The 12,602-nt window shown below is 46.2% G+C and overlaps 1 protein-coding gene across 3 annotated transcripts in view; it reads left to right on the forward strand.

Moving 5' to 3' along the window:
* The first annotated feature begins 309 nt into the window (after positions 1 to 309).
* Igf2bp1 (insulin like growth factor 2 mRNA binding protein 1) overlaps positions 310 to 12,602 on the forward strand; it is a 42,318-nt gene continuing 30,025 nt past the window's right edge. For 2 of the 3 annotated variants that reach the window (XM_028755093.1, XM_028755094.1), the window contains exons 1-2: positions 526 to 700; positions 1,816 to 1,876. In XM_028755093.1, coding sequence (XP_028610926.1) covers positions 526 to 700; positions 1,816 to 1,876 — 236 coding nt within the window. Of the gene's footprint in view, positions 701 to 1,815; positions 1,877 to 12,602 lie in introns of all 3 variants that reach the window. The other variant, XM_028755091.1, reaches the window with a different exon arrangement.

The following is a 12,602-nucleotide window of genomic DNA, read 5'->3' on the forward strand; positions in this document are numbered from 1 at the left end:
GGTTTACCCTTGGGGTACGGTGAGTGCCGCCCCCCCCCCCAACATTGGAGACTGTTGGGTTGGTCCGGGTTGGAGGGCCAAGGGGCCCGGTGGCGTCGGGGGTCTTTCCCTGCAGGGTGGGTGGGGGCTGTCACCACGTGGCTTCGCCTTTTTTTTCCGCTCCATTTTTTTTTTTTCAAGTCGATTTTATTTAGAGGCGGCGCCAGGGCGGCCGCGGAGAAACGTGACACACCAGCCCGCTCGCAGGGGTTTCGGACCGAAGGGAAGGAGCCGCGCCGCGTCGTCGTCAGCCTCCCTGCACTCGGCGGGCACTTCTCCCGGGCTAACCCGAACTCTTCCGTGACCCCCGCGTGCCCTCAGGCCGCCCACCCGCCCGGAGCTCCGGACAACTTTAGGGGTAGGGTGCGTAGAAAGTTTGCGGCTCCCGCCGCCCATCTCCACGCCTCTCGGCCTAGGAGGCTCTCCGCCCGCGCCCTCCTCGCTCGGCCTTGCCTGGGACCGTGTCCTTGCCCCGCCACCGCCACCATGAACAAGCTTTACATCGGCAACCTCAACGAAAGCGTGACCCCCGCAGACTTGGAGAAAGTATTTGCGGAGCACAAGATCTCCTACAGCGGCCAGTTCTTGGTCAAATCCGGCTACGCCTTCGTGGACTGCCCCGACGAGCACTGGGCGATGAAGGCCATCGAAACTTTCTCGGGTAAGAGCGCGGCCACCTCCCCGGAAAACACACACACACATAAACGAAATCCCGGAACAACGGGGACCTGCAGCTCCTCTTTCCTTGCCCGCCAACTCTTCCCGGGCCCGGGAGGGCTCGGCCTTCGTCCCCAGCCTCGACCGGCCTCCCTCGACGCCTTCTCCCCGCGCAGAGATATTCGGGATTTCCTCACCCCTTCCCCCAGCCGGAGTCGCTCGTGGCTCCCTGCCCCCCTCCCCACCGACGGGGCGGGAGCCCCGGTTGGCAACTGGTGGGGTGGGGGTGGGGGTGTCTCATGAGCATCGGGGTTCGGGTCTAGGCGTGGTTTCCCCCGATCCCCCCCCCCCGCCCCTGGACAGCCCCCCTCCCGCTAGAACACCCCCAAAGCCCCTGCCCTCCGTCCCAGGCCTTTCCAGGAGGGGGGGTACGGGCACCTCGGCTCTTCCCGCTCTTCCTAGTGACTAACCCTGAGGCAGGACGTGGGAGGAAGGGGCTCCCGCCTCCCGCCCAAGGCCTGGGGCTTGAGCCATTTTGATTTGAAAGTGGGGCGTGAGCCGGGTGGCGCGGCGGCGGCGGCGCCGGGTCGCCATGCTGCTTCCCGAGTCGCCGAGGCTGGGCCGAGAGGCGCGCGGCTGCCGCGAGGGACCCTCCCCACCCGGCCGCGTCGCGCCCCCCGGGGCCCTTCGCTAGCCCGGTGGCCCCGACCGGGCCTGGTCTCCGTGACTGCAGGAAAATAAAGTTTTAAGTCTCTACTCCCGTCCCACTTCGAGAAACGGGGTCCTGCTTTCCCCTGGTTCCTTCCTTCTACTTCTGGAGCCGCAGAAGCAGCGCGCTCGCACAAACGCTCACACCTTTCCGAAATCTGAGCAGTCTGTTCAACTAGCCCACGTGATTAATGGAAATAAAACGAAAAAATTGAAAAACAACGAAATTACGGGTTCTATCAAGCCTGGAGCAACCTCCCCCCCCCCCACAGGCCTCTAGCTCGTGCCTGGATTCCTAGGAGGCCCCAGGAACTCTAGAATTTAGCTAATGTCCCTTACCCACCCTTCCTCCCCATCCCCCCACTTCTTTACACTCATTCATGTCTTTTTTTTTTTTTTTTTAATCTTCAGGGAAAGTAGAACTGCAAGGAAAACGCTTAGAGATTGAACACTCGGTCCCCAAAAAACAAAGGTAGGAAAAGAGTTCCTTTTGAGAAATTGAGAGTAATATTCAGGGGTTCATAGCGTCTCCAATGGAACAAACCCTTTACTGGCCTTTTCACCCCCCAACTCCGGATGTTGGGGGCTGGGAGAGATTGGCCAAGAGCTTGTAATGGTTGTTTTACAGCTTTAAAAGAAATCCAACAACTTGGGATTGGGGTGGGCTAAAAGACATTACTTGAAGAATTAAGGAGAAAAAAAGAATCAGTAGGGTAGGAGCTCTGTGGAGTGCAAAGTGTGGGGCCCTTTTTTTGTATGGGAAGTTTAAGCTAATGGCGGTGGTGATTTTTACAGCCTCCGATCAGGCCTCCCTTTTCCTATGTTTCTCATCGTTTTTACATCACAATTTTTAAGTCGATTTAAAGGAGTTCTTTTTCTACTGGGGGTGAATAATGAGCAGCCTGCCCCACTCAGATCTCCCTATGCTGTGCTAGTAATTTGTCACAGGCATGGATTTTGTTACCCCCACACAGATCCTCACCCCTGGTCCCTTGCATCTTATATTGCCTCCTCAACTGGATTTTCAAAGAATATGCTTTGACTGTACTATCCCTTTTCAGCCCCCCCACCCCCACCCCTTCAATCCATTGTTACAAGGGACCATCTGGGGTGAGCTTTGTGCTGAGGCTGTGAGCTGGGGCTCTTTGGAGGGTCTAGAACTCCGGGGATGAATGGTGTGTGTGTGTGTTCGTTATCCTGTGAGTTCCTTTTACTGTGTATTCTGTCTTTTCCGAAAAAAATGGGGTATCTCCATCTTGCTTCTTTAAAATTCAGGATGGATTTCTAGTTTCCTCGAATTCCGAAGTCTGCTGGCTGTGGGGCAGTGTTTCTCACATCAGACTTTTTGAACATGTTGACAGTGCAATTTTCTTTCCTGTCTTTAGTTGGAAGCAACCCTTTCAACCTCTCTCTCAGCTGGGAACTTGCTGTATTTCTGAAGTTTTTGGTCCTTTCTAGGTGGGAATCTTGTGTGGGTGCTTGCTTTTGGGGATGGGAGAGCATATTTTTAAAGAATCCAGAAACTTTAGCTAGAGATCCTGTTTGCTGTGGTTTGGCTTCGGATTTTTAAGTAACTGAATTATTGTAGCTAAAGATCATCAGTATGGCTTGTGTCTGTGTTTATAGAGCATGTATGTGATTGTCAAATGCTTGAGGCTGTTACTGGGAAGGTGCTTAGAATTAACAGAGGCACTAAAATTGGAAGGAAAAGAAGCTTTATTTGAAAAAAATTTTTTTGGAGATGGGAATAATACAACAGAGTATTTCCTTGAAGATCATGCTTGTATGAATTTAGAGCCATGTTGATCTAATAACTGGAATTCTGAAATATGTGGTCACTTTTCCTTTCTGCTCTTGAGGACAGTTTAAATTTTAAAGCCAAAGAAGGCAAAACAGAAAGAAACAGAAAACTGTGGTGAAATGGAACTAACTGAAAACAGTTATACTATAGTTTTCCTAGTTCCCTGTATTTGTGGATCTTTCTCTGCAAGCCATCTGCTGGCTTTGAGGGCATTTCGGCTCCTTGTCCCCTCAGATGCCTCACTCTGGGCTCTTTTGAGTTGGAATGGACAGGGAATTTGAGAGATGATATGTCCACCCCCTTCCCCCCCAGTCTGTAATGAATTAGATCTCCCCTTTTCTGAAATAATTTTTTTTGAACCAAACATTGAATCAATTGTCTGTCCCCCACCCCTTCTGGGTAGTGGTGGTAAGAAGGGACTATTTCTAGTATGAACCAGTTTTTGAAGTCCCAGGCTTTAAAAAAAAGTTTGTTTTCCTTAATTCAGTTTGTGTTCCTTGAGGAAGCATGTTGTGTTGTTTTCTAGTTTGTGTCTGAACACACTTCTTCAGTTGTGTTTGCTGCTGACATTTCCAGTCTCTTAGACATACAGAAAAGAGTTTAGTCAGGACTAACCTAAGCTAAATGAACTGTAGAAGTGTATTTTTTTTCCCTACATGTATTGTGTTTCCAGTGGCATTTAAAATTGAACTCTTGATACACTTAGTTACTAATGAATTGTGATTTAAAAGTATCAGTATTTGTTTTCCCTTTGAATGTATTTGCTAGATGTGATTTATACCTTTTTAAAACCCAAGAGACTGAACACCGTATTTAAGCCAAAAACAACAAATAATTTAAAATTTCAATACAAGAGTCCTTAAAATTTACCATTACCTTCCCTAGTATGGGGATTCTGGTTAGTAGTGTCAGCCTTTGTTGAGAATTTTATTCACTGTCAAATGTTGCTAAAAGGAGAAGGGACCCAAAGCAGTTGAAAAAGTTATGCAGTGTTTGTCTTTAGATATATTTTCTTCCCAGAGACTTAGGAGCAATTGAGGCAAGGAAGGAGGTGCCATCTTAGATTTCCTTAGGGAAGAACACTGATATGATTTACTTTTCAAGAGAATGAGACTTTCCTGCACCTACCCCCAGGCCTTTTTTTTAGGAGTGTGCCCTAAACCTTGCATATTTACTGTCAACTGGTGTCATCAAAATAAAATGTTGCTGTTAACAGCATATGAAAAGATGTGTATTGCTTTTTTCCCCCAGCTGATTCCAAGTTTGCTGATTTCTTTAGGCAGGTTGACAGTAGTTCTTTTCTTTAAACTGACTTAAAATGCAGTAGGTTAATACTTTTTCCATTGATTTAAATGAAAACTAGGTCTGCCAGGCGGTGGTGGCACACGCCTTTAATCCCAGCACTTGGGGAGCAAAGGCAGGCGGATTTCTGAGTTCAAGGCCAGCCTGGTATACAAAGTGAGTTCCAGGACAGCCAGGGCTACACAGAGAAACCCTGTCTCAAAAAAACGAAAACAAAAAAAGAAAACTAGGTCTGTTTTCCAGGGGTGAAAACTCTAAAGAGAATGTATTCAGTCAGATTCCTATTTTATGTTTAATTTTCTGGACTCAGCACCTAAGAATCTGTGAATGACTGTTTTTTTTAACATAGCAGGAAATATTTTCAACTGATTAAAAATGAACTGTAGAAACGTTGAATAATTGAGTCACTAATAAGTCTTTTCAAAGCATGTTAAAACTACCTTCAGAAATAAGTTTGCATTTCATCAAAAAGCAAACAGCAATTTGGAGTTAGTGGCTGAAAATGAAAGGAGAAAGGTTGAGAGATATGAGGCAACCTGGGCTTTTAAAGCACTTACGTGTTCCTGATTATGAATTAATACCCAAATCCAAAAGGACTTTAACTCAGATAAGGTGAAACACATATAAGACAGAACACCCATACACATAAAAATTACACATAAACTCAGTCACAGTACTTGGGAGGCAGAGGCAGGCTGTTCTGCTCTGAATTCGAGTCCAGCCAGGGCTACACACACAGAGAAACCCCCATCTGGAAAACAAGCTTTAAAATAGAAATAGTTCATAACTTTTAGTAAAAATGATGTTAGCCTAGGTGTTTTTAAGTGAAGAAATGGTTGTCTGAATTTTAATGTGGTATTTAAAGGAAACATAGACACTGAAACTCATTCCCCCTCCACCTGAGGTTCATTTAGAAATGTATTTTATATATTTATGAATTTCCTTTACTGCTAGTAAAGCCCATAGTTTCTTAACCCAGTGGTTCATATTCGGAGATGGGACTTGCCCGAGTAGATGATTAACTGTCCCTTGAAAGCACTGTGAATTTCTTGACCCTGGGTTTTCTAACCCAAATTAAAAAGGTAAAATTTTACTGTGGTGGTTTCTCAGATGGGGAATGTTAGTAAAGAAGGGAAGATTTGTGGTTCCCATCACTAAATCCAGAGTGACTTTTTTCAGTTGTGTGGTTTTGATGGAGTGGGCTTTGGTGTTATTTGTGGGGTAAGACAAATAACAGCTGTAGAAAGACTCTGATTCAAAATCTCTGGGTGTCTGCTCTTAAAATTACCCTGAAAGATCATGTGGGGGCTGCTTTTAAGACTTAGGTGTTTGGTTTGGTTTTTCTCTTTATAGTTTCTTTGTGCTTTAAGTATAACAGCCAGTTGACAGAGGTAGTATTAACAGCTTGTAAAAAACAAAACATTTCCCATTTTTTAAAAACTTTACATTTGAGCAGAACTTGGTGGTGCACACCTTTAATACCAACACTCTGGAGGCAGAGATAGATCTGAGTTTCAAAATAGCCAGGGCTATGTCTGAAAAAAAAATTTCATACATTTGGTTTGGTTAAGTGAAAAGGAGACTAGCAAGCATTTGTTTTGAGACTGGGTTTCATTGTATATTCCAGGCTAGCCTGGAAACTCACAGTGTGGTTGAGGCTGGCCCCAACTTGATGACAAGCCTCATGCCTCAGCTTTGGGAGTGTTGTGATTACAATGTGAACCACTAGACCTGGCTGGTTATTTGAAGTTTAGAGATTATTTAAATTGTCTTGTCTGTCCTCATGTCTTAAAAGATTCTAAAAAGGGCTAGTTTTTGAAAAGTGCAACTTAGATTTGAGGAGGGGAGTATTAAGGAGGAAAGAGGCAGAGAAGCTGAAAGGGGTGAAGGATTGGAGAGCTGGGCCTCTGGAGGCTCATCACCTCTGTCACGGGGTTGCAGCCGGCTTGAAGATAGGGGCTGGGCTCATCTTGCTCAAAGGTTTTGGAGTTCCTCTTTTCAAAAAAGAGGAGAGCTGTGCACTAGAGGCTCTTCCTGGAGAACCTCATCTGACCCTCCCGCTGCTCCCAGCCCTCACCCCTGCACCCCATCCTTTCCTGAGCCTCACTTTCTTTTCCAGGGTCCTCAAGACCCTGGATCAGGACTCAGTTCCTGTACCTAGATCCCGACGCTCACCAACCTTTCCTGTTTCCTGGGTGGAGGGCTCTGCAGCTGTGGGATCCTTTGCAGACTTTTGGAAAAAGGGAGAGAAGCAAGCATGGTGGCCCTTAGGTCACCCCCCCCCCCCACACACACACCACTGGTGTTCGGCTGCTCTGGGACTAGAACCTGGATCATAAGCTGTCAGTGTCTGTAACCTTTACAAGCTGCAGCATCTGCTTGTCCTGAAGGCTGACTGAAACAAGGAGCAATAATGACAGGGTCCTCTTTTTTTTGTGTCTTGTTTTTTGTTTGTTTGTTTTTTCGAGACAGGGTTTCTCTGTATAGCCCTGGCTGTCCTGGAACTCACTCTGTAGACCAGGCTGGCCTCAAACTCAGAAATCCGCCTGCCTCTGCTTCCCAAGTGCTGGGATTAAAGGCGTGTGCCACCACTGCCCTTTGTTTTTGTTTTGTTTTTAAATATATAAAGACAAATAGGTCTTACAGCTGACTACTGGGGAGGCCTTGACTCAGGGTCTCACTCATTCTCTGTTAGTAGGAAGCTTGGGCTTCTCTCAGTTTCCACTAAAACAAGATACCCAACCTGTACTTAAGGTACATGCTCATTTGGTTGTTGATCATTTGTCGCTTGAGGATTTGATCAACAATGACCACGGACTTATGGACTTTGTGGATGCAGATGGTCCTCTTAGTCTTGGTATTATCTATCGCACAGGCAGCTCTGTAAGCCTGCTCCCCCACCCCCACCTTTGCAGCGCAGTAAGTTGGGAATAAATAAGCCAGAACAGACCTCTGAAGAGAGAAGCCACTGGAGTCAAGTGTGCTGATGATGGATAAATGATGAGCTTTTCCAAAGTAGGTCTGGACCTCATAAGTTTAATGTAGTTAGAGAGAAATCTGATTGCACTGACCAAACATCAGAAACGAGTTGTGTTGTAAAAGTTGGGCACCAGGAGCAGAGCCAGCCAGCAGGCAACTGTTTTAGATGAAAAATACCAACTAATAGCTGAATGGCTAAAAACGACTGATTGGATTAATCAATATTTTCAAGACCCCGGGTGGTCTTACGCAGTTATTTTAGGGGCTGCAAGGCACAGAAGAAGCTAATGGACCGACTGGGGATTTTTGCTAACTTTGGGAAGGGCCATAAGGAAAATGTTCTCTTTGCAGTGGCAAGCATCAAGCGTTTTCTTTATTTTCTCTCAATTGTTGTTCTGTGCATTCTAGTTAGACTATTATTTCTTTAGCAAAAAAGAGAATTTTCCAAATGTTTCATTTAGAGTTAATTTCAGGAAATGGAAATGTTCAGTTGCAAACTCTGAGTGGGTAGTTTCTGACTGGGACAGGGTTTCTCTGTGCAGCTTTGGTTGTCCTTGAACCCAGAGAGAACCACCTACCTGTGCTTCCTGAGTGCTGGGATTATTAAAGGTGTGTGCCACCACCACCTGATACCAGAGTTTAAATCTTTAAGAGGAAAAACTTAGAAATACATGTATTTATTTTGAGACAGAGTCTCATTATATAAGTAGATTAGCTTAAAGATTTATTTTTTATTTTCTGTGTGAGTGATTTCCCTGCATATATGTATGTGCATCATGTGGACAAGTGGATGTCTAGTGTTCGTGAAGGTCAGAAAACGGTGTCAGATCTCCTGGAACTGGAGTTCTAGGTGGCTACGCCATTTGGGTGCTGGGAATCAAACCCACGTCCTGTGAAAGAGCAGGAAGTGCTTTTGTCCACAAAATCATCTCTCCAGCCCCCAGAAAAACTTACGAAGCTGCATTCCTCTTTTTTTTTTTTTTTTTGGTTTTTCAAGACAGGGTTTCTCTGTGTAGCCCTGGCTGTCCTGGAACTCACTCTGTAGACCAGGCTGGCCTCTGCCTCCCAAGTGCTGGGACTGTCTGGTCAGAAGTTGCATTCTTAATGGCTATAATCTCTATGTCCAATTTGTGGGCACCAAATTGGCCTCCACAAATGCATTGTGCATGTAGAAATTACCCTAGAAATAGTAGGTTGTCCTTTGGCCTACACAAACACAGAAGGTTAAAAAGCCTAAATAAGTTGGTCTTAAGATGGGTATGTTAGCCGGGCGGTGGTGCCGTACGCCTTTAATCCCAGCACTTGGGAGGCAGAGGCAGGCGGATTTCTGAGTTCGAGGCCAGCCTGGTCTACAGAGTGAGTTCCAGGACAGCCAGGGCTATACAGAGAAACCCTGTCTCGAAAAACAAAACAACAACAACAAAAAAGATGGGTGTGTTGGCTCACACCTTTGATTCCTGAAGAGAATCCCATCAATCTCTTGAATTCGTGACCACTTACAGTCTACATAGTTCTAGGTTAGACAGCCAGGGCTCTGTAAAGACATCCTGTCTCAAAAACAAAAAAGATGATCTTATTAAAGATTGTTAAGTCTTTTTGGTGGTGAAAAAGGGCACGGATCATGCAAAATTTTATTTTGTGTGTAGCTCTCTATGTAGCCTTGGCTATCCCGGAACTCTTGTCTATATAGATCATACTGGCCAAAAGTGAGGCATTAGTCAAAATTCTTAAGGATCAGGAGAGAGGAAGGTTTCCAAGGTTGTAGTCTTGATCCAGCCCAGATCCCCTGTGTACTTTCTGTAAATGGTCTGGAGGAAAGATCTTCACAGGAGATAAGCGTTTAAAGCAGTGGCTCTCAGGTTCTCTGACTAAAGTGCTAAGAGTAGTAGTGTGTAGCAGCTGATACTGTTACTATAGCATCCATGGACTTCTGCTGCTTGACCTGGCAGGTCTTCACCTTCTTTTCAGGTTTTCCAGTTCTGTCCCATAGAGCTGTGGTGGTTCCAGGAGAGTTGTAAAGGGTCAAGTGTATTGGTGTTTGAAAATATGTCTATGAAACGTTTGGACTGCATATGGCAACCTGGGTATCTATGGTTAGATTAGGTGTTTATATGTCCCAGGTGAATTAGCTCCATACTTTGTTTTTCATTATTTTATTGCTTTGGTTTGTTGAGACAAGGTCTCACTGTGTAGCCCCAAAAGCCTAAAACTCACCTATCTATGCTCCTAGGCGTGTATTGTACTGGTGGCTCTGTAGTGAACCTTCATGGTTAGCTGTGGGGAGCCTGGCGGAGCTCTCACATTATCAACTCCTAGGCTTGGAGGGATGCACCAGGGCAAGCGTGGAGGAGAGGGCTAGACTGTTCATTAGGAGAAATGGTCATTTATTACACTTCCTTTGATGTCTTGATCTTGGTTCAGGTGTCTCTTTGTGATCTCACTGTTGAACTGTCAAAGGTATGTGGGAGAGAGAACCACTTGTATCCGTAGATGAGGAAGGTGTGAGAATGGGAGGAATGGGGCAGTGGGTTCTGAGCAAGGAAGAGTAGCTTCTCTACCCTGATGGCAGATAGCATGGATGTTGGTTTTTATAATGTTTTTATTAAGCTCATAAAATGGGCATTTAGAAATGAGGGCCTGGAGCTGACTGAGTGCAGTCCCTCCCTTTATTGTGGCCTCTGTTGCCTCGCCCTGGTTCCCCATCTAGAAACTGTCCCACTGAATCCACGAAAAGCCCAAGCTCACCTTCACTTTCTCCTTGCAGCCCACCTTGTTCCAAGTGGACATACGGACACTGTGTGCATGTCCGCAGCCCGAGGTGTGAACCTTCTCGTACTGGGTACGGGAAAGGCTTTCAATCAGGGTGTCGTTTCTGGCCTTTTAACAAGTTGTGACTTTAATCAGTTACTATAAAGGGCTTTACAATTTGTTAATACAGAGTGGTATGAGTCATAGTTGGGATGGCTTTGGCCTCATCAACTTCCCAGTACACCTTACAAGGAGGAGAAAATGGCAGTGAACAAGGAACTGAGGCGGGGCTGCTGGGTGAAGGAAACTTGAAGATTTTGGCTCAGTGTTAGAAGCATCTACTCTGTTTCTCCCAAAGGCTCCATTACTTGGTTGGAGAAGTGTAACTGTAACAGAGAACCTAGCATTAAAGGGCCAAAGGATGACTGTTGAGAGAACTGGGTTTCCTGCATCTTCTAGGACTTTGAAAACAAGTACTAGGTCGTTACAGGAGCGGGGCTTTTTTGGGGGGCAGGGGGTGGACCTTTGTATTTCAGTGGCTTGTCTTCCTTGGGTGGAACCCTACCCTTGCTGAAAGCAAGGCACTACTACCAATGAGAACACTCACAGCTTGGGGGTTAGTCTTTTTAAAATTTTATTTCTTTTTGATGTGTATGGGTGTTTTGCCTGCGTGTATGACAGTGTATTACCGGGGCATTACTCATGGAGGCCACAAGAAGGTGTCAGGTCCCTTGGTTGGAGGTATAGACAGTTGTGAGCTGCTATGTTCGGCTGGGAATCCAACCTGGGTCTTCTAGAAGAGCTGCCAGTGCGCTTAGCCACTGAGCCATCTTCCACAACCTTTATGCTGGAGTGTTTTTCCGCTTCAGTAACCTATCTGGGCCACACCTGTGACCCCCATGATGGAGAGGTGGGACAGAGGGGATCACTGTAAGTTTGAGGCCTTTCTCATCTACACTGAGGCCAGTCAGGATGCACAGTGAGAACACCTCAGAAAGGGAATGCTTTGGACTTCTGGAGAAGTGGGGATGGATGCTTACTGAAAATGAGCTCCGGGTAGGTAGAAGTGGAATGCTCTTCCATGCCTGTCTGAGGTGATCAGACCCTTCCGTGGGCCACCTTGACTGAGTAGCTTCCCTTGCTATGGCAACTGAGAGGATTGCTTCCTGTCTAGTTCCTTTGCTTTCCTTTCTAAAGAGGAGTAGATTCCACACAGCCTGGGGTGTGAGAGTCTGTTTTCCAATCAGCCACTGGCTATTAAAAATTAAATATGTGACTGATGAATGGGAGAATATTTAGCAGTTGCTACTTCTAGCCTTGCATACACACATTCATTCATCTACTGCATGCCGCTTCCTTTGTTAGATACCTGAAGTAAAATAAGGAGGTGAAAGAGCAGCCTTAGGTTTTAGGGTTTTTCCAAAAACCTTACTAAGTAACTCACCTTAGGAGCCTGCCCTCCTTCATCTCTCTGAGATGCAGTGGTCTTCCGTTGTTGCTGGCCACCGCCCTGCACGGTTTTTATTTATTGGGTTTTTTATGTAGCAGCATTAGATCTCTCTGGTCTGGGTGGGAAAGGCAGGCAGAGGGATTATTGGGGTGGGGGAGCCTCAAAGAGGAAGGTACTGCTTTTAACAGGAGGAGGAATGCCACCTATCTGCCCTCTGGCGCTTTCCCTTAGATCCAGGAAAGCTGTGGGACTGGCCGGGGATTGAGTACTCAGATGGAGGGATACATTAACTCATAACTCAAGCTTGGACAGAGGGGAGGGTTGGCAGCTAAACTAGATTTTGGAGTATAGGCAAGAAAAAAAAAGTGGATTAAGGAGAGTCAGTTGTCTGGCAGGGAGGCATTTGTCAACTGCAGTCAGTCAGCTGCAAAACTGGGAAGCTCCGGAAGTGCATATAACAGCTCCACAGAGCCTTCCTAAAACAGGAGAGCAGTCCATAGCACAGGCTGCCTCTTTTCTTGAGCTTTATTGGAGTAGCATAAACGATGCAAAGAAAAGCACACCTGACATGTGTCTGCCTCTCCCTTGAGCCTTCTTCCTTCCCAGGATGAAGGAAACAAAAATGGTGGGTATCCACAGTCTTCCTCCCTGTGGGTAAGTTAGGAAAAGGGATTCTGTGGTGGGATCCAGGGGTCACTGTTTATTTCCAGGCCTCTCTAGTCTGCTCACTCGGATTCTCCCCTTCCCCAGAAACTTCATGAAATAACCTGGGTAAAGATGTGCAGATCTTCCAGGCTTTATTGTTGCCTGCTTCCTGTTTTTATCTATTTACTTAATTTATTTAGTTTGGGGGGGGGTGGGGTGGAAGCAGGAGCCAGGGTTCAGGGCAGACTGAGATGCCTTTCTCCTGCTCCTCAC

Source organism: Grammomys surdaster, unplaced genomic scaffold, assembly GCF_004785775.1.
Source record: "Grammomys surdaster isolate TR1022 unplaced genomic scaffold, NIH_TR_1.0 126048, whole genome shotgun sequence".
NCBI classification, from domain to species: Eukaryota; Metazoa; Chordata; class Mammalia; order Rodentia; family Muridae; genus Grammomys; species Grammomys surdaster.